The sequence below is a fragment of the Heteronotia binoei genome, chromosome 7 (assembly GCF_032191835.1).
Source record: "Heteronotia binoei isolate CCM8104 ecotype False Entrance Well chromosome 7, APGP_CSIRO_Hbin_v1, whole genome shotgun sequence".
Classification (NCBI taxonomy): Eukaryota; Metazoa; Chordata; class Lepidosauria; order Squamata; family Gekkonidae; genus Heteronotia; species Heteronotia binoei.
Window position 1 is genome coordinate 65,394,625 of NC_083229.1, and position 21,905 is coordinate 65,416,529.

General features: G+C 43.9%; 1 protein-coding gene across 2 annotated transcripts in view; it reads left to right on the forward strand.

The window, feature by feature from the left end:
* Positions 1-614: 614 nt before the first annotated feature.
* Positions 615-21,905, forward strand: part of LOC132575200 (short-chain dehydrogenase/reductase family 16C member 6-like) — a 43,130-nt gene continuing 21,839 nt past the window's right edge. Inside the window, exons 1-3 of one of the 2 annotated variants that reach the window (XM_060243753.1) lie at positions 615-958; positions 11,421-11,765; positions 14,549-14,680. In XM_060243753.1, coding sequence (XP_060099736.1) covers positions 11,445-11,765; positions 14,549-14,680 — 453 coding nt within the window. In that variant the 5' untranslated portion in view covers positions 615-958; positions 11,421-11,444. Of the gene's footprint in view, positions 959-11,411; positions 11,766-14,548; positions 14,681-21,905 lie in introns of those variants that run through there. The other variant, XM_060243752.1, reaches the window with a different exon arrangement.

Genomic DNA, 21,905 nt, shown 5'->3' on the forward strand with positions numbered 1-21,905 from the left:
ACTAATGGGGGTGAAGTCAATCCTAATCAGCTCCTCCTCAAGCCTTCCTATCCAAAGAAAATCCTTTTTACTAGTATGGGCCCTAAGAGAATGAGAAAAGAACAGGACCACTCTATTCATAGACAACACAGAGATTTCTACTTAAGCCTGCAACTGCTGCTTCCCGCCCCAACCCCCAATCCCCCAACTTAAAACTCACCAAAAGAAAAATGAAACCCAAACTATTGCCCTTATGAGAGTTGAATATGCTTCAGGACAGAGGCAAAGAATATGAGGAAGTGATAGGAAAAGAAGGGGGGGGGTAGCTTATTCAAACTCTTAAGAGGTCACAAAATACATGAATAATATAATCATAGAGTTGGAAGGGACCTCCAGGGAGAGGTGATCAAAGCGTTCCCATCTCCCAGGATTCCTTGCTCTGTTTCTCCAGAGATTGGGCACTTTAAAGCAATTCTGTCGTTTGAGTTTACGGGATATTGCTCACCACCCGGGGGAATCAAACAACTACTTTGGAAGAGAGCGGAAAGCTCGGCACACAAGGCACTAGACGTGGCTCGCAGCGGTTGTCGTTTCTCTCCGGTGTCAACAGAAGGCGTGGGGAGGAGGCATGCACCGCTCTCGCACTAGTGCCGCTGCTGCCAAAGTGGCCTCTCGCCCCGGAGCTGCCATGGGTGTCTCCTGCTTGCCTTAGGCGACAGAAGCGAACACGAAAGCGCTCCATTTCATTGCCCCGCCCTTTTACGCCACTGCCGCCGCCCACGATGGTGTTTCAGGAACTGCCGGTTTACATTGCGCAGTTTCTGTTCGCGCTGGCGCAGCGCAGTGAGGGCAGGCCAGCGCTGGGGGTGGCGCTTTTCCGTGCGAAGTCCTTAGAGGAGTCTGGCCCATATATAAGTCATTGGTGATGTGGGACTCTTCGTTTTGCTGAGCTCTCCTAGCCCGCTCGCAGCGTGGACCGGTCAGTATAGGAAGTGCGGATGCGCGATGGCTTGGGTGATGTTTGCTATTTTGGATGGCGGCGGGGTGGGGGGATGGAGAGCGGTGGTTATTTTTCGAAAGCGGCCAGGCTCCTGTTTGTTTGATGGAGCTCCGACTCCACTCTGCAACGGCCAGTTGGGAGTAAGTTCCTGTTTGCTTTGCGTAGTCTCCCGAGACTTAAAGCAAAATAGTAAGCTGTCTGCTGCATTGTATATGTTGTGTTTGAACTGTGTTGCTCTTGAAAAGAGACGAATGAAGCAACCGGGGAAACCGCGGTTCAGAAGAACCGGGCTAGACTCGTAACTGAAATTAGCTCGGTTGAAATGGCTCACCTAATGCACGTTGTGGGGCAGCTGGTTCGTCTATAGATCTTTCTCGTTCTGCCCCCACATCACTTTTCCCCTGTTTCTGCTCCCTCCCACCCCACCGATCTCCCAGTCTCCTGCCTGATTCCACAATGGCAGTGGCAGCTCTCCAGGAATCACAAGGGATCTCCCAACTCAGTGATCAATTCCTCTTAGGGTTGTCAGCTCCAGGTTGGGAAATGGAGATTTGCGAGTGGAGCCTTGGGAGGATGAAGTTCAGGAAGAAAGCAAATTGGCAGGGTATAATGCCATAGATCTACCCTCCAAAGTAGCCATTTTCTCCAGGGGAATGGATCTCTGTCCTGAAGATCAGTTGTATTTCTGGGTGATCTCCAGCCCTCACCTGGAGGTTGACAAGACTAGTTTCCCTGGAGGAAATGGCTGCTTTGGGGGTGCTGTCTGTGGTATTATTCCTGTCTAATATTCCTCCCCTCCTCAAAATCCACCCTCCCCAGGCTCCACACCTCAAATTTCCAGGAATATTCCAGGTGTTGGTAACCCTCTCTCCTTCCCACCCAACAGCAAGCCTACTTACTTACCTTTATCTGCTCCTTACTCATCAGCAGCATTATTATTATTGACTGCCTGGAGCCCCACCTCGGCTGTGCAGTGTAAAAAATAATACAGTAAAACTATAATACAATTAAAAATCAGTAGCAACTAAAAGAACGTGAGAAAGATCCAAGAAAGGAAATTGTTTGGGGGGCCAGAGTAGGATGGAAGATGGGAAGAAGAGATTGGATTTATATCCCACCCTTCACTTGGAGTCTCAGAGCAACTTGCAATCTCCTTTCCCTTCCTCCCTGTGAGGTTGGTAGGGCTGAGAGAGTTCTCTGAGAACTGCTCTTGAGAGGAACAGCTCTGAGAAAGTTATGACTGACCCAAGGTCATACCAGCAGGAGCAGGTAGTGGAGTGGGGAATCAAACCCAGTTCTCCCAGGTTAGAATCTGTGCACTTAATCACTACACCAAACTGGCTTTCCAGGAGGAATGCCAGAGGATATAACTGTCACTGTCCCCAACCAAAGACCCAGAGGAACACCTCTGCCTTAACTTACCCTGTACAGGGGTGTCAAACTCATTTGTTATTAGGGCCAGATCTGACATAAATGAGACCTTGTCAGGCCGCTTTGGCGGGGAGGGCAGGATATAAATATGAAAAATAAATAAAATAAATAAATAATGCCAGGTAACAGAAATATAAGCTTTATAAAGGACACAAGCACAATTCAAGATTTTTTAAAAACTTAAAATAAAACATGCTTGAAACATTTGCACTCATTGGTCTTAAAAATGCTTTCTTTGTATCTCTCTTGTACCAACTGGGCAAAGGAAGCTCTGGCTTTTTCCTTCCTTCCCCAGGTGACCAGGAGGGGGAGGAGCCTCAGCCAATAGAAGGAAGAGAGGCTTGGCTCAGTAGCTCTGCTGTGCAGTTGAAAGAGCCTGCCAAAGCAAGCTCTGCCTCCCCTGTCTTCCTCCCCAAGGGAGGAGCTTCAGCCAATGGAAAAAATAGAGGTTTTGCTCTGTAGTTCCTGTGCAGTTAAGCAAGCCTGGCAAAGCAAGTTGCAATGCAGAAGGAAGCAAGAGCGAGGGAGAAGGAAGCAGATGACAGCCAGTTGCTTGGGGGCCTGATTTGGCCCACAGGCCACATGTTTGACACTCCTGCCTTACAGCCTCTACCAAGGAAGGTGATGGTTTTTCTCATAGCGGGGACCAAAACAGCTTGCGTTATTCTCTACTTTTTATCTTCATAACAACTTGTGAGATAGTCTAGGCTGAAAGTATGTTTCTGGTTCAAATCACCCAGTCAGCTTCCACAGAAAGATGGGAATCTGAACCTAGATATTGTTGGCCTGCTTTGAAGCTGTAACCGCTATACCATACTGGCATTCATAGGGTTGCTGCTGTTGAACAATAGCAAGCCTGGCCTAGTTGAATCATGGTAGTCGAGTGGTGTCAAGTCAACCAGATAATGGTGCCAGACCTAGGGCTGCCAACCTCAAGGTGGGACCTGGACATCCCCCAGAATTGCAATCAAACTCAAGACATCCACCCCCCTGGAGAAGATGGTTGCCTTTGAGGGTGAACTCTGTGGCAAGATATTTGGCTGAGGCCAAATAACTCCAGGCCTGGCTCCCATGAGTCTGCCCTCAAAGGCAAAGTAGGCCTGGAGATGGCATTGCCCCCCGCCCCCCTTTTACTCACAGAAACAGAAGCCTGGAATTATGTGGTTGCCTAGCAACAGCCATTTAGGGGAGTCTGTTTGATATATATATTTTTTAAGCTACAGGTGCTCCTTTTATTATTTTCGAGGAGTTTTAACTCCCCAGTGTATTTTTGTTAGATATCACATTTCACTTTTCAGGTTCAATTTTGCTTTTCAGGTTTGTAGAAAGAGCTATCTTGCCCATGCACAGCTCCAGTCACCTGATTTAAGTACACAAAGATTTGACCAACTTCACTGTTAGAATATGAGATGTAACTTTAAAGAAGTGACTGTTCTTTCACTGAATGAATGCCCACAATCTGTGCCTTATATACATGCACCACAAGTATATTCGTACAAATAAATTTGCTTTTTCCAGCATGCAGTTTTTATGTCCTAATTTTTTTACTTGTGACTCAGGTGGGCATTTTGGTTATAGTGCAGAGTACTTGTTGGTATTCATGGACTAGACCTGTGTAGCACATCTGAAATCACTTTGAAAACACTAGCTTTGCTGCCTATCCATAGCTAAAAATGGCAAGTCACACCACTTGTTAGATCATATGCACTGTAATCAGATTAAATTGGAAAGCTCTAAACTATGTAACAATGATCCTTGACACACTTCTGCTAAAGATAAGCACTGTTTTAGTGTCAGTGACTTACGTAATAAAATGAAACTTGCGTCATGTCAGGAATATGAGTGGGAGTTAAGCTGCAAGCATAAAAATGCCTAGGATTTCTGTCTTAAAGTGTGTATCTAGATGTTTCATGGCCATTCTTTTAAAACTTAAAGGAATAATAATAATAATAATAATAATAATAATAATAATAATAATAATAATAATAATAAACAACTGTCTAAAAATCTGATTTATACAAAGAATTGCTTATCCTGAAGAGAAAGTGAGCTGTTGCTGGAAGTTGATGTACCTTGGCATTGATATGAATCATTTTCTCAATCTGATAATATATGGTGGCAATGCAGGGATTAAGAAAAGCTGAGTAAAGAGAGGTCCTGAAACTATGCATGTCATAATCTGCTCAGTACTACATGTAATTAGTAATTTAGGAAACATTATGAATATGAAGTTGAGTAATGCTGATGAAGTACTCTTAAAACTAATGGCCGAATTACATATTACATGCTCTAGTAAAGTAATTTAACTCAGTTGTACCAAACAGTGTCATACTGCAATATGAACAAATACAAACAAGTTTTAACAATGTAAGGCATGAATTCATTTCCATAGTGACCTGACATATCAGTACTTCACAGTGTGAGTTCCTGCAACTGCAGTTCAGTAGTCCAGGTCTCTGTTTTAGATAGACCAAGAGATAGTATTTAATTTCTTGAAGTGTTCTAATTCACTAATTCCCTCTCCAGTGTGTAATTTCTGTCTGCAATTAGGGAGAAAAAAGGTCCAACCCTAATTACTTTATATCCTAATCTCAGCATGCCACTTTCCATGTTATATGCTGCTGAAAGGGTTAAGGGAAGTTGAGTTGCTTCCAATTTATGGTGACCTTATGAATTAACTGCTCCAAAATGTCCAATCATTAACAGCCTTACTCATATTTTGCAAACAAAACCCCATGATTTCCTTTAAGGAGTCAATCCATCTCCTGTTGGGTCCTCCACTTTTTTTTAGCACTGTTGTATTTTTCCAATGAATCTTGTATTCTCATAATGTGACCAAAGTATGATAGCCTCAGTTTAGTTATTTTAGCTTCCAGGGAGAGTTCAGGTTTAATTTGAACTCTTTTTATCATTATTTGTAAGTTCAAATCTCCTCCAACACCACATTTCAAATGAATCAGCTTTCTTCCTGTGAGTTTGTCTTCATTGTCTGACTTTCACATTAATCCATAATAATGAATTATCCTAGTGTGAATTATCTTGATCTTGGTTTCCTGTGACATATTGTTACACTTAAGGATGTTTCTAGTTGTTCCGGCATGGCTGGCTGCTGTTTCCTGATTAAATCTCCAGCTGATTTCTGGGTTGCGGTCTGCTTTTTGATGGATGATTGATCCAAGGACTACAAAATCTTGAACAATTTCAGTATCTTCACTGTCAACCTTAAAGCTGTGTAATTCCCCAGTAGTCATTACATTGTCCTCTTGATATTCTGCTGTAGTTCTGCTTTAACTTTCATCAGTAAGAGAAACACCCAGATGATTTTAGGGAAAGATCTTTTTGTCGGAATTTTCTGGGTTGGGTTATTGTGTCTTGCTTGCACTCCTTAATTATGTTTGATTAGGTCAAAAGAGGAGGTGTAATTTAAAAAGAAAGAATAGAAACTGCAAGCTTGCCTGTGAAGCTGTTGTAAGTCTTAAGGGAACTGGAGTGAGAATAAATTTCAATTAATTTAGAATTAGCAAGACACATTTTTGAGCATAGATATATTGAATGGTTGGAAGTATATAATAGATAAATGATGTAAAGTACTGTCTCTTTGGCTGTCTCTTTCAAACTTATATGTGAATTTCACCCTTCTCTGTGTTCTGACTGGCTGTGTGTCTCTTTAATCAGTCCATTCTCCCTGGTTTTCTTCCACTCTCATTCTTCTGGGTCATGCTGCTGCAGCCTGCAGCCCTTTCTTCCCTTGGTCAGCAGTTGTCTCAGGACCCTGTCTGCTTTTCTTCTTAAACCTTGTTTGAGTTTATATTTGTTTGGGTTTGAGTTGGCTTTGCTTTTTCTCCAAGTGTTGAGCAATTCAGTCAATGACAAACAGCAGCTCTTAGAAGGAAAGCAGGTCTGCCAAGGAGAACAAGAAGCCTTATTGACTCCCCATGTTCTCTGTGGCAGGCAAGACACCAAGACAAGCAATTCCAAAATATTTACTGCCAACAATATACAATCTTGTAGTTCATTACAGCATATTTTGTATTTAAAATACTTCCCTTAATATAGCTTGTACATTAAATTATTCAGACATAGCTGTTCTACACAGCTGAAGCCCAAAATATACCAGCAGTAGGTACCTTTTCAGCAGCCCCGTGGCACAGAGTGGTAAAGCTGCAGTACTGCAGTCCGAACTCTCTGCTCATGACCTGAGTTCGATCCTGGCAGAAGCTGGGTTCAGGTAGCTGGCTCAAGGTTGACTCAGCCTTCCTTCCAAGGTTGGTAAAATGAGTACCCAGCTTGCTGGGGAGAAAGTGTAGATGACTGGGGAAGGCAATGGCAAATCACTCCCCATAAAAAGTCTGCCGTGAAAACACTGTGATGTGACGTCACCCCAGAATCGGAAACAACTGGTGCTTGCACAGGGCGGGAATTACCTTGACCTTTTTATGTACCTTTTCATCCTTAAATTTCCTGTAAATTTGTTTTTATACACTTCACCTTATTGGCACTCATTTCCTTGGTTCACTTCCTCCTCTTCCTGAGGCCTCATTTTCTCCACATATATCAATTTTGTTCTCACTTGGCCCTTTTATGTCTTCTAGGACCAATTCTTAACTCAACCTTCCTGACTTGGCAACACAGCTTCTTCATCCCAAAAGTCACTGATTGTAGATGAGTGCATTGGTCCACAGTGAAAGTCCAAAACCATCAGTTGTGTAGCAGTGTTCTCTCTAAGCTGAGTTAGTGTGAGCTAGCTCACAGTTTTTTTAGTGTCTGGCTCACACATTTTTGTCTTTCTTAGGAAGGATGGCCCCAAACTAATTTATGCCCACTCACAACTTTAATGCCAGTACTTCATTTATGTATTTATTTTTGTTAATTTATATTCCACCCTTTCCCACAAGCGGGCTCAGGGCAGATCACAACAAGAATTAAAACAATTAAAAACTACTAAAGCCATAAAATACAATAAAACAAATAGCGCATAAATCACAGGTGATGGTTTCCATTCTATATATCAGTACAGCAGTAGACCCAGAGATGAAATAATAAATTAAGATAAAATAGTATAGCATCGTGACAGGCAAGAGAGGCCAAGCAGATGGAAATAAGGATGTCCGCTGCTTCAACCGAAGGTCCTGCAGAACAGCTCCGTCTTGCAGGCCCTACGAAATTACATCAGAAGACAGTATGTCACAGAAGTGAGTGTACCCCCTCACATTTTATAAATATTTAAGTATATCTTTTCATGTGACAACACTGAAGAAATGACACTTGGCTACAATGTAAAGTAGTGAGTCTACAGCTTGTATAACAGTGTAAATGTGCTGTCCCCTCAAAATTACGCAACACACAGCCATTAATGTCTAAACTGTTGGCAACAAAAGTGAGTATATCCCTAAGTGATAATGTCCAAATGGGGCCCAAAGTATCAATATTTTGTGTGGCCACCATTATATGATAACGATCCCAAACACACCTCCAAAACGACCACTGCCTTGCTAAAGAAGCTGAGGGTAAAGGTGATGGACTGGCCAAGCATGTCTCCAGACCTAAACCCTATTGAGCATCTGTGGGGCATCCTGAAACAGAAGGTGGAGGTGTGCAAGGTCTCTAACATCCACCAGTTATGTGACATCGTCATGGAGGAGTGGAAGAGGACTCCAATGGCAACCTGTGAATCTCTGGTGAACTCTATGCCCAAGAGGGTTAATGGACTCGAGAAGGAATTTAGACCAACAAACATATCAGGAATGATTATATTTGATTTTTAGCCCTCCCTCCCCAGACCAACAAGGCTCAGGACAGGTTACAATAGTACAATAAAACAGTACATACAATAATTAAAAACATAAATATAACAATCACTAAAACCCAATTTAACATCAATTATTATTAAATAATCAGACAGCAGTCAGTGATACAAGATGATATATATCTGCTCCTGGATAGGCTCCACATATGCATGGAAGTAGATGGTAAATGATACTAAAGAAGGTGGGTGGACAAGAGTCAAGCCAAGATAGAATAGGGCAAGAGCAGGGGGGAAGGCCTGTACAAATATATCACCACCTCAACCATAGGCCTGATGGAACATCTCTGTTTTACAGGCCCTGTGAAACTTCATTAAGTCATGCAGGGCCTGGATCTCACTTGGGAGAATGTTTCACCAGGCTAGTGCCAGAGTTGAAAAAGTTCTGGCTCTGGTTGAGGCTAAGCGGATATCCCTCATACTGGGGATCACAAGAAGATGTTGATCCATAGAGTTTAAGAGTCTTTGGGGAACATTCTGGGAGCTGCAGTCTTTAAGGTATGGTGGTCCCAGACCACATAGGGCTTTAAAGGTCAAAAACAGAACCTTGAACTTGATCTGGTATTCAGCTGAGAATCAGTGCAGCTGGCAGAGCACTGGTTGTATGCAAGCTCTTAATGGTGTTCCTGTGAGAACATGCGCTGCTACATTCTAGATCAGACGAAGTTTCTGGGTCAGTCTCAAGGGTAGCCCTTCGTGTAGTGAGTTACAGTAGTCCAGCCTGGAGGTGACTATTGCATGGATCACTGTGGCTAACTTGCAAGAAAAAAGGTAGGGAGTCAGTTACCTGTCCTGACAAAGATGGGAAAATGCTGATCTGGCAACGTTTGTTATTTGGGTTTCCATGGATAATGAGGCTTCCAAAAACATGCCCAAACTTTTTACTATTGGCATCTGTATTTAAACCTCATCAAGAGTTGGGAATTGGACCCCTAGTCTTACACCTCCTCAGTCCAGGGACAGGACCTCTGTCTTCGATGGATTTAATCTAATTCATTTAATTAGATTTAATTAATTTAATGGTCTGATTATTCTTAATAACTGTGCTGGGCTAGAGCTAGTGGATGCAATGTGAGTAACATAGAATTCCTTCTTTGCGGCTTTCATTGCCATCTCATAGAATTTCATAAACCTCCTGTAAGTTGTTCTTATCACAAGTCCACTACCACACTTGCTGTGGCTGTCTCAACTCCCGTTTCATCCTCCATAGCTCCATGGTATATCAAAGGGCTAGTTTGGAACAGGAGTGGAGAGAGTGTCGGGAGTGATATCATCAATGTCTTCAGACAGACAGCCATGCCAGTTCTCTTCCAGTGTATCTAACGAGTCACTAAGAGTATCGGATCCCATATAGCATTCTGGAAATCAGTTGGATCCACCAGTCTCCATGGGTGAGCATAAATCAGCTCTCTGCCTAAGCAGGGAGGGGTTGAGGTACTCAGACAAGCCTTCAGAACAGAATGGTCCAACAATGGCACTGCATCAATGGCATCCAGGTCCACCTTTATCCCCATCCCAAAGATCTAATCCAGTGTGAGGCCTCCTTGGTGCATAGGACCTGATACAGATTGAGAGAGTCCCAGTGCTGCCATGGATGACACTAGGTCTGAGGCTTATAAAGAGGTGGTGTTATCAGCATGGACATTGAAGTCGCCCCAGAACTAAAAATCTGAGGAACTCCGGATCCTAGCCCCGCCTCAACAGGCACAGAAGGGTACCTGCTGGTGCTCTAGGCAGTCAATACACCAGCCAGATAGCCAAACTCTCTTTAGCATCCCATGTTTGGCCAGCACTCTGCAGGTGGATTTCCGGCCCCAGGCAGGGTAGAAGTGTTTGCCCTTCCGATCAGTCACTGTGTCAGTAATGGATGGATCAAGGGAGGAACAGCCACCTGCAAGCATGTAGGTGGCTCCCAGGCCCTGCTCAATAATTACTTTGACAGTCCATGGAGGGAGGGTAGGATCAGGTAGAAGCAGGCACCCACAAGCATGCAGAGGGCTCCCACAGATGGGATCCTGCCCAGTGATCACATTTCAGTTGGATGAAGGGTTGTCTGGTCTGTGTACTCCTGAACCCATGCTTTACATCTTCCCAAAAAGCACTTTTGTGGGGGCACCTCATTTAGGGGTCCGTAAGTCAACCCCCCCAAGTCCAACCCACGTGTAACTTGTGGGCATGTGGAGGGGCATCTCGAGGGGGGGGTGGTACACTGCAAGTTGAATGCCAGAGTCAATTCTATACACTAGCTCTGGCTCACCCAGAGTCAGTTCTATACACTCCTGAATGCGTGCTTGACATCTCCCCATAAAGTGCTTTCCTGAGGCATCTTGTTTGGAATTCAGACCCCTGAAGTCCAGTTTTCACCAAACCTGGCAGGCAGGTAGAGGAGAGTGAGCTGGAGAATTCCTGTGATTTTTGGACCCAGGGGGGTGCCTCTTATATGTAGGGCCAACCCTGCCACTAGGCAAACTAGGTTTAAAGTTTAAATCCCCTTCTCTAGCATCATGTTGCAGAGGCGGCATGATCCCTCCATTCTATCCTAAGGGCCCATAGGAAACTGAAAAGTCCCAGACTCTTCAGTGCTTCCTCATAGGGACTGATTGAAAGAGGACTGAAAATCAGTGACCTAAGTTTTCTGTAAATGTAGTCTATTCTGCCTCATCCATCCATTCCCTTATCTGTTACCTTCAGCTGTTATGTTGTATTACATCTATGTTTCTTGATTTTGGACTGAATTTGCTAAAGCCTTAAAAATATAAGATCTGTCCTGCAAGAGGCTTTTTTACTAAATATATCCAAGAAGTCAGCTTTATTATTTTTGTATTCCTGAACCCTTCACTTGTACTATATTGTTTTTTAATCTTTTGCTTTACTTTCTTCAGAATAAAAGCCTATTTTAGCTTTACGGTGGCATTGACTGAGTTCCCTGGTCCAAACCCAGGGCAAGCTTGGTTATATTATCAACAAAGGTGCTTATTCCAAGGTCTCAGGTTCAGGTTTTCTCAGGACAGGTGTGGGCAGCTTTGATAGCATGTTATAGTATAGAAAGCAAAATGATACGAGTTGCACAATATAGCTTATTTTATGCTGGGTTTATTGCTAGATGGTACTGTATCAAATTTGTATTTTAATTCGCTTGGCTACCCACATGTCTCAACTGCAATCTCATATTAACCCAAATCTTTAAACTTGACTTTCTTTGCACAGCTGTTTGGAAAAATCTTCTGTAAGATGAACTTCTTCCTGGAAACGCTCCTTCTTATTGTGAAGTTACTCTATCTGACTCTGGAGTCTTTGCTTTTATTATTTATCCCTGTACGAAAGAAGAGTGTTGCTGGTGAAATAGTGCTTATAACAGGATCTGGAAGTGGAATTGGAAGGCTTATGGCTTTAAAATTTGCGAAGCTTGGAGCCACTTTGGTTCTGTGGGATATTAATCAAGAAGGGAACAAAGAGACAGCCAGACTGGTGAAAGAAAATGGAAATGTGAGAGTGCATGACTACACGTGTGACTGTAGCAAGAAGCAGGAGATCTATCGAGTTGCAGATCAGGTAATTCTCAATTACAGGTGATCTTTCGCATTGCTCATCTGTCTTGCCTAGTTTATTATCACTTTCAAGTTTGCTGCTGCAACATATTGATAACTCAGGAGGTAAAAATGTAATAACTACAGTTTCCTACAAAATTGTGCTTTGCTCTAATTGTAAGAAGAGAGCCAGTTTGGTGTAGTGGTTAAGTGTGCGGACTCTTATCTGGGAGAACCGGGTTTGATTCCCCACTCCTCCACTCACACCTGCTGATATGGCCTTGGGTCAGCCATAGCTCTGGCAGAGGTTGTCCTTGAAAGGGCAGCTGCTGGGAGAGCCCTCTCCAGCCCCACCCACCTCACAGGGTGTCTGTTGTGGGGGAGGAAGGTAAAGGAGATTGTGAGCCGCTCTGAGACTCTTCGGGGTGGAGGGCGGGATATAAATCCAATATCTTCTTCTTCTTCTTCTAAGAAGCCACTAGGTCAGTATAGTGCTGTCAGCCTTTTACTGATGTCAGATGCAGAAAAAAAGCCAGTCTGTAGCATCTCCGAGGTATTGTATATGGCAGAACATGACATTATCTAATGGCTTAATACTTCCGTTTGTTTCTGGTTTGTTACTGTTTTTGTGTTTTTGACAGTGTGCCACATGTGGTTGCCTCCTTAAAATTCACCAGACTCTGGTGTGTAAATACTGGAAGCAATTATGTTACAACTGCAGATGCAACTGCATCTTCCATTAGGGTTAGGTTCAGGTGAATTTTTTGGATAGGGAATGGGCTTGACCCTCTGATATCATTCATATTTTGCACTTGAGTTTTTTTAAGCCATCTGTGTGATAATAGTCTGAAATAGCATTTCATTTTTTAAAACAGAAAACTCACACTAAGCCCTTCCATGATAAGTGATCCATCTCCCTGTAATGAGCTGTACAGACCTATCTGTGATGTTGCTTGCTACCACTACCTGGCCAGGAATTTCCATGTGCTTTCCAAAAGCATGAATTGAGTATGTGGAAATGCACAGTGTAGTTATATCTACAGGTCAGAAATGGGATCACATGTTGAAAAAGGTTGTTTTGGATAGTGTCCCTGTGGAAAGCATCATTTGCTCTGACCTTATTTACTCAAGTTGTTGTTGTCCTCCCTGTCACATGCAATTATATGTTAAGTACTGTGTACCAGTTCTGAACATATATGGAAAACATGCTAACAGTAAAGCAACATGCCAAGGATCCTACGACAAATGTCAATAGAATATACTCACTTTGCCCTGTATGAGATATCAATTCACATTTTGTCTCATTCAGTGTGTGCAAATCTTTGTGTTAAAAAGGGTTTTTTCCATTGACTGTATGCTGTCCGATTCAGTCACAAACAGTTTGTATCCAAATGCTTCAGACTTATGGGTTGATAACCAATTTGCAAAGCAAGTGCTAAAGCTAATGATGCGGTCTCTGAGGTGCTTCAGAAGGGAAAGGGTGACCCAATAGCTTCACTGACAATGCTAGGAGGAAGTTACCTTGTATGTATATATGTGTGCTGTCCCCGACAGACAATACAAAACTATTAATAAAGTGAGCTCAGATTGCAAAGAGGTAACTAAATTGTTGCAATCATGATAACTGCAAGGGGCAAATGGCAGCATCAGAGCCATATTTTAGAGCACAGGTCACTCTCAAATGCATAAAAATGGGAGGGGATTCCTGTTAAAGCAGAGAAACACTGAGTCTGAGGAAGTATGCTGAACTCCCTTTGAATGCCCCACTAGGCAGTATCTTCCAGTAGGGCCCTAGGACCCAAAGTAAGCTCCTTTATTACAAAAGTGACTGGAAGGAGGGTGTGTGGGTAAACAAAAAACAGTGGAGCAAGTTGCCACTTCCCCACTTTCCCCCACACAATCTCAATTTCTAGAAATGTTTTGGGCAGATACTTGAGTCTGTTTTATCAGTGGAGAGAATTTCTTAGTATGTTCTAGTTCCTTGCTTCTGTTCTTCTAGTGTTGCCAGCCTCCAGGTAGGACCTGGAGATTTTCCACTTTACATCTGATCTCCAGACTACAGAAATCCGTTCCTCCGGATAAAATGGTTGTTTTGGAGGGCGGACTCTATGACATTATACCCTGCTGAGGTCCCTCCCATCTCCAGACCCTGCCTATCTAGGCTGTACTGCCAAAATCACCAGGTATTTCTCAACCCAGACCTGGCAACTCTGTGTTCATCAGGTTGTTTCAAACCCAGGAGTGCTGTCGTTAGCCATGCTCACTGCATGCAGATGTTTTCTTTTCAACTTAAGTGGCAGAAGTAGGTCTTTTGCAAAACCTTTACGTGAAAAATGCTAAAGCAATTTTACATTGCTACTCACAAAGATGCCATAGTGACTATAAACTTGCTACTCAAAATATGAGCAATTTTAAGTACACAACAGTATTGCTCTCTTCAGTATTAAGTCACTAAAGGGTCACTATTTATTTATTTATTCTTCATTAGATTTTTTAGTGGCTGCTCATCCAAAGGATGTGATGACTTGAAACATTAAAACCATATAAGATAAAGCAACATAAAACCAAATAACATAAAATATATCACTGCAGTTCAAGTTCAAAAATGTGATAAATGCCTGGACTGTCTTAGGCAAAATGAAACACTGAGAGAACAATCCCTTAATAATGTGAAGACATGTGTAAAACTGATTATTTGCAGAGTCCAGTTTTGGAGATAATTGTTGCACTTCTTAACAGTATAATGCTAAGTAAGCTCTCTTGTGATTGCTTGAATGTATTGACTCTGCTTATTATTTTTTGTTACAGGTCAAAAAGGAAGTCGGTGATGTTAGCATCCTAATTAACAATGCTGGAATCGTAACTGGGAAGAGATTCCTTGACTCTCCAGACTCATTGATAGAGAAGACTATGGAAGTGAATGCAATGGCAAATATATGGGTAAAAGACATATGATAACGTTTGAATCTGTGTTGGGTATTAAGTGGTAGATAATAGCATCATAGGACTTATTAGTGTTAATTTTTTTATTTATTTACTTGTTCTAGGATTTTATATGCACCATCTTGTAATGTCAGTTCAATAGTTTTCCAGGAGAGAAAAGTCTTTCATTTGACTGTACCAGGGCTTTTTTTAAGCTGGAACGCACCAGAACAGAGTTCTGGCTTGCATCGGAAGTGTTTCGGCTGCCTGCGTTAGCGTTCCGGCTCCACCCTGGAATCTGTTGCCTGCTGCACTGAAGGCCGAGCCGAACTCACGGGGCAGCCTCCCAGTGCCTAGGTCACTTGCTGCCTTCAGAGGGCCCAGCCACACTTCAGCTGCCTCCCGGCACCCGGGTCGATTGGTGCCTTCAGGGGCCCAGCCCCGCTTCAGCAGCTGCCTCCCTGTGCCCAGGTCACTTGGCGCCTTCGGGGGCCCCAGCCCCACTTCAGTGGTTGCCTCCCAGCACCCGGGTCACTTGGTGCCTTCGGGGAGCCCAGCCCCACTTCAGCAGCTGCCTCCCAGCACCTGGGTCGCTTGGTACCTTTGGGGGGCCCAGCCCCGGCTGAGTGGCTGCCTTTTGCCCACTGCCTTCGGGAGGCGCAACCATGCTCCAGTGGCGGCCTCCCGTCATCGGGGTCACATGCAGCATTCTGGGGACCCAGTCACCTCACGTAGCGGCCTCCTGGGGCCCTGCAACAGCATGTGGTGGTGAGTAAAACAGTTCTTTTTTCCCTTCTTTTCATTTCTTGCCCACCTCGTTCCATTTCTACCCCTCTTTGTTCTTTTCCCCCTGATTTCCATTTCTTTCTTTCAATTTCTTTTCCCTCCTGGTTCCATTTATTTCCCCTCCTCATTCCATTCCCCCCCCCCCCGCTTCCTGTTTCTGCTGTCTTCTGCAGAGTCTTTGGTGGTCTGCCTTCCAGGTACTGATTTGCTTTAAAAGGGAAAAAAAAACCCTGAAAATTCAGGGATCTGGAAAATCCCTGGGGGAATGCAAGTGCTCCCTCATTTTGTGGTTATAGCATTACCCCACCCTCATTGCTGGCTATTTCAAAGCAGGAATGCACTGAGAAGGGGAAATGGTCCTGGGCGGTTGCCAGCCTATAGGTAAGACCTGAAGTTCTCCCAGAATTGCAACTGATCCCCAGACTACAGAGATCAGTTGCCCTGGAGAAAATGGCAGCTCCAGAGGTTGGGTTGTATGTCAGAGCATGCCTCGTGATAGTCTGTTCTCTTCAGATCCACCCCCAGATTTCCAGGAATTTCTCAAACTTGAGCTGGCAACCCTGCCCTGAAGCAAGCCAAGCTGAGTGGCACCTGTGTCATTGCAAGGCAGCACGTTAGGGCCTTTCCACTCCATGGTGTCAGCAACAGGCTGACATGCAGGAGGAAACAGTTGGTATCTAAGGCAGCAGGCTAGGGTTGCCAAGCTCCAGGTGGGATCTGGAGATCTTCCATTATGACAGCTAATCTCCAGACTACAGGTTCCTCCTTCCTTCCTTCCTTCCTTCCTTCCTTCCTTCCTTCCTTCCTTCCTTCCTTCCTTCCTTCCTTCCTTCCTTCCTTCCTTCCTTCCTTCCTTCCTTCCTTCCTTCCTTCCTTCCTTCCTTCCTCCCTCCCTCCCTCCCTCCCTCCCTCCCTCCCTCCCTCCCTCCCTCGGTAAGACCTTCCTTCCTTCCTTTGTCTGTGGAGCCTGAGTGGTGGGCATTGTCCTCTGCTGCTGGGAATGTGGGTGCCTTTAAAGGTCCGATGGGAGCAGTTGCAGCTTCTGCATGAAAGGAGGGAGGGAGGGGTGACTGGTGGGGGAGGAGTGGGAGCCAGCTACCACCAGTTCCACTTGCACTTGGTTATCCCAGCTGGTGTGGCCTAATATGCTAATGAGTGTATGGCCTAATACGTTAATGAGTTAATATGCTAATGTTAGGGGTGTGGTATAATGACGCAGAGTGGTAAGGCTGCAGTACTGCAGTCCTAACTCTCTGCTCACGACCTACGTTTGATCCCGGTGGAAGCTGGGTTCAGGTAGCCGTTTCCAGGTTGACTCAGCCTTCCAAGGTCGGCAAAATGAGTACCCAGCTCGCTGGGGAGAAAGTGTAGATGACTGGGGAAGGCAATGGCAAACCATCCCGTAAAAAGTCTGCCGTGAAAACGTTGTGAAAGCAACGTCACCCCAGAGTCGAAAACAGCTGGCGCTTGCACAGGGGACTGCCTTTTTAAAACTTTTTTATAATATGATAATGAGTTCCTGCTGGGCTTTTTCTACAAAAAAAACCTTGGACTGTACAGTTAAAAAGTGGGAGAAGATTTTTCAGAGTTTGGGGCCAGTAATCAGTACTAGGAAGGCTTAAACACCCACTGGTGTTTGACAGTGTCAGCCACTTGTGATCGGACTGGTGATCGGATCATGTGTTCATACCCTAATCATACCATTCAGTACAAACAGTCTTTGCTGCATCAGGAGTTCTGAAGCAGACTCCCAGCTGATCCCCCATCATATGTGATTTGACTTCTGATCTTCTGCTGGGGAAACACTGTTGTGTCTCAGTGTCACTTTAACCCAGGGACATGGTGAGGGAGGTCACAGGATCAGCTAGGAGTGGGCTTCTAATCCACCACAGCACTCCATCGCTATGTCTTAGGCTGGCTGGAATGCTGTGAAGTTTGAGATCACAAGTGTCTGATCTCCAGCTTCTTTGTGTCTTAAACTGTGCACTGACACAGTGATGGGAGGGATAGGTTAGAAGCCCCCTGCTCACTGTGTTCAGAGTGGACTTCTGATGCACACCCCTGCATTAGTCTTATGCCAGTACAAAGCAGAAACACAGTGAAGTTAAATATCAGAAGCTTGTGATTTGCCTAGGCTCAGTTACTTGTCTTACGGGTGTATATAGATCAGAAGCTGACTTTCAGCTATTTTTCCAGGCGTGTGTTTCAGATTCAGAGCCCTCCTGCTGTCTGAACTCAGAGGAACTTCAGATCTGGGCAGAAAAAATACCTGTATCTAGGATACCTGAAATGGCTACGTGTTGTGTAATTTTGAGGGGACAGCACATTTGCACTGTTACACAAGCTGTAGACCACTACTTTACATTGTAGCCAAGTGTCATTTCTTCAGTGTTGTCACATGAAAAGATATACTTAAATATTTACAAAATGTGAGGGGGTGTACTCACTTCTGTGACATACTCTAGGTGTGGTAGCTTGAAGCCCCCTGAGACATATGCAGATGTGGTGGCTTAAAGTCCTGAGTCCACCTTAGATCTAAACCTAAACCAGTGTACAATGGCGCATGTAGACATGGTGGCTCAAAGCTTTAAGATGTATGTAGATATGGTGGCTGAAAGCCCCAAGTCCAGTTCCAATGCCTAAACCCAAAAGGTTGCAATGATGTATGTAGACATGGCAGCTTGAAGCCCTGAGTCCCACTTTGACACCCAAGACATGGATCAACATATGTGGACATGGTGGCTCAAAGCTTCAAGTCCAGCCCTGACTGCCATACCTCAAAGTGTGCAATGACATATGTAGACATGGTGTCTCAGAGCTCTGAGACATATGTAAATGTGGTGGCTTGAAGCCCTAAGTCCACCCTGAGCACCTGCAGAGAGGGAATGGGCCATCACTCCTTCTTCTGGCAGCAACAAAGTGAGGTGCACCCTTTGCAGGTGCCTGTGGAGAATGAAGGAAGATGTGCTATGTGTTTGTACCCCTGCAGACATTGACATGGCACACCTGGGACTCTGCCACATGGGGTCACTTGGGAGGGTGCAGAAATGTTTCCACAGGGTGGCCTGGAAATGGAGCTTCACAATTGAAGGAGGTGGGACTAGACACAGCTGCTTTCTGGCACTCGGAGGTGCCAGATATGGGTGTACTTGGTGCAGCTGGGATCTGGAAGGGGAAGAGGCTTCCCCCCCATCTCTGAACCACTTTTCCGAGGAGTCCTCTCCAAAGAGTTTTAGCAACTGCTGGTGTCTGGACATTGCTAAATTCTGTTTGCTCTTGGGAAAGCTCCAAGGGCAGAGCAGGGCAAGAAGACTCAAAGACACCTGGTAATGCCCTGCTAGAATGGGACTCCCATGGAGGAGGCTGGGTTGGGGCTCAGGAAGAGCAGCCTCTGGTTTCCCAGTGGGAGGGCTTCTTCCCCCCATGATGAGCACCCCTTTCACCCAGTTTCATTCTCATGGTGTTTACTAAGCTCTTGCAGTCAGAGTGAGCACAAAAGGAGGATCAGATCCCAGAGTTCAAGCAATCCACACCCCAAACCGAACAGCAGAGAACAGAGGAGATCACTAGCAAGAGAGGTAGATGGGGGGATATAAAGACACCCAATAGCTAAGCCCCTGTGTTCAATGTGAGCTCAGAGAGAGGATCAGATCCCTGATTTTAGAAAGCTCCACACTCAAACCCCAGCAGCAGAGAGCAGAGCAAGTCACAAGCAGGAGAGGTGGGCCCAGACACTTGGTGGCCAAGAGCTTTGAGTCTACTCTGTACCCTAATCCCAACCCCCAGCAGTAGAGAGCAGATTACTACTGAACAGAAAACAAAGCAATGAATCAGCTCTGCTAGCTCCATGCCTCTCTCTCACTTCCACCAGCCAACAAAGAAGAGGGGAGGGAGCAGAGCTCACTTAATATATAGCCTTCCAAGCCCATAGAGCAGAATGGGAACTCTGTTGTTGGAAGTCAGCAGTGCCTGTCAAGCATTGGAGTGGTGTTTCCAAGGCTGGATAATTCCACCCCCTTTGTTGCCCTGGAGTTTTGTAAGCAGTTTAATTGATTCGTGCCAGTTTGTTATCAAAATGTAGCCATCCATGAACCACCTCAAAGCTTCATGAAAGTTTGTGGCAGAATAGCGGGCACAAACATAGCTTCCCAAACCGACAAATGAGCCAAAATTCATGACACACTTTAACTAGAGAGCCGGTTTTTGCCCATCCCTAGTAGAGATCAGAAGCTTCTGATATCTCTCTTCTCTGTGTCTCAGCCAGTTTGAATCACAGCAGTTGTGGGGGAGGGGTGGATTAGAACCCCACTACTGGCTGATCTCCTGATTGTTGATAGCCTCTAGGAGTGTGTGATCAGAAGCAGATTCTCATTGATCTTGAGAAATATTTCTTCTCCTAACAAGGACAGGACAGAGCAACATTTCCAAGGAGGGGGGATCAAAAGCTAGCTTCCAGCTCATCATTGGTTCAACTGAGAGTCAGCTTCCGACCAGACCTGTTCAGCAGCTGTACACTTTGTTCTGCTAGAGCTAAACAAAACTACATTTAGGTCATGGAGTGATTATGAGCATCAAACATGGTATGTTGTTGAACAGCTGTTGAACAGGCTGACTGCACAGTTCACAGTTGATGCTAGATTTTATGATGCTTTCTCCTAATAACCTTAACAGATCATTAGGACTCTCAAAGAACAGAAATGCAAAATTGCTGGAATAAAACAAATACATTCAGCTTTGTTTAAAACTCATTTGCTTTCCAGAAAAGTGCAGGTTAACAATTCTAGAGTCCAAGAGATCTGGGCAATTAAATTGGTCAGTCTATTTCCACCCCAATTACACAAGTAGAAACAGAGCTGAATTTATTTGTTTAGTTAATTAGTTAGTTTATACCCAATCATCCTTGCTGAAGCAGGTTCAGGGCAGCTTTATGCACAAGCTAAGCAAGCGACTGTTTAGAGCCTCACATTATGAGGGGCCTCAAAATACAAATAAAACTACTAAATCAATACTTTTTGTTAATTCTGTGGGGCATTTTGACTTGACCACTTAAGGTCTCATCATCTCTTAATCCAGCCCAAAGTAGAAAGCATTATTAAACTCCTAGAGTTATGTGCATGCAATAGCAACCTCTGAGGTGGAAGAATCAGAATGGTGTCTGCAAAGGAAACTGCAATGGAATTTTCATTAGTCAACAGACATGTAGATTGGGATGAGCTAGCAGATTTTACAGAATTCCAAAAACGTTTGGCAGACTCCTCCACCAAATGCTTCTGACTAAATTTAGTAGAAATGGGAAAGTGAATGGAGGAAAAAGGCAGTCCATATTAAAACTTAGGGTGAGAACACAGATTCTAAGGTTGATTGAAGCAGAGTTGCTTCATTTCAAGGTATCTGTTTCAGAGCAGAGAATGTGTTTTCAAGCTACTTCTGTTTAGAGGGCATTTCTGTTTTCATCTTATCTGCTGTACAACTATAAAACATCATAGCAGTTTCCATGTTACTTTAGAGCCTGAGAATCAAAAGACATAACAAACATCTTCTATCTCTGTCTATTTATAAAAAGTTAATTAATTACACAGTTATAATTTGAACTGGGAACTTGTAGTTTGGGGGGCGGGATTTAATTCTTCACCCTCTACTCGGTTTGGCAAAATGAAACTGGACTTTTAATGTTGATAGCATTTTGAAGAGGGAGAAAGTTTGGTTCAAAAAGCAATACCTCTTTCCCTTAAAACTGTTAGTAATAGCACAGGGAACTGGTTTCAGTTTGCAAAACTGATTGAGACTCCCTCTTCCCCTCCTTCATGGCCTCAATTCAAATCATAGCTAAACGCATGATTTACTTTCTACACACTGAAGGACACTTGTGAGTTCTATCAAACATGTTTTGACTAAACTGGAGAAGTGTTTTGATTCAGTGGGACAAAGCAAGCAAGTTTAGGGTGTTATACTTAAAAGACGCACTAGAAATTGATGAGTAAGCCTCCAGTGGAGAACTGATAAAGTAAGAGACTTTAAAAATAAGGCATGCTGTACTTCATAAGACTATTTGAAAAGTGTTTGTTTTTGAAAAGCAGCAAAAGATCATTATTAAAAAAATGTATTTTTTCTGTTTCCACTATTCAAAAGTAGAAAGTGGACATTAGATGAGTATTCTTTGGGAAAGAGGACAGAAAGTTCTCAGAAGAATTACTTTTTTTAAGAACTTCAGACCAGTGGTGCTGCTGATGTTGCAGATGTTGCAGTCAAATAAGAACTTCTTGGTTAGAGTATGCAGTTAGAGATCAGAAGAAAGCTCATGCCTTCTGTTTTTGGTGATGGTGCCCCCAAGTGGACATTTATAATATTAAGAAAAAGCTAGAAGTAGAGAGATGGAATATACATCTTCAAAACATGTACTTACTATGTATGTGCATTATAAAATAAGGCAGGGGAATAAGAAAATAATATGATGAAT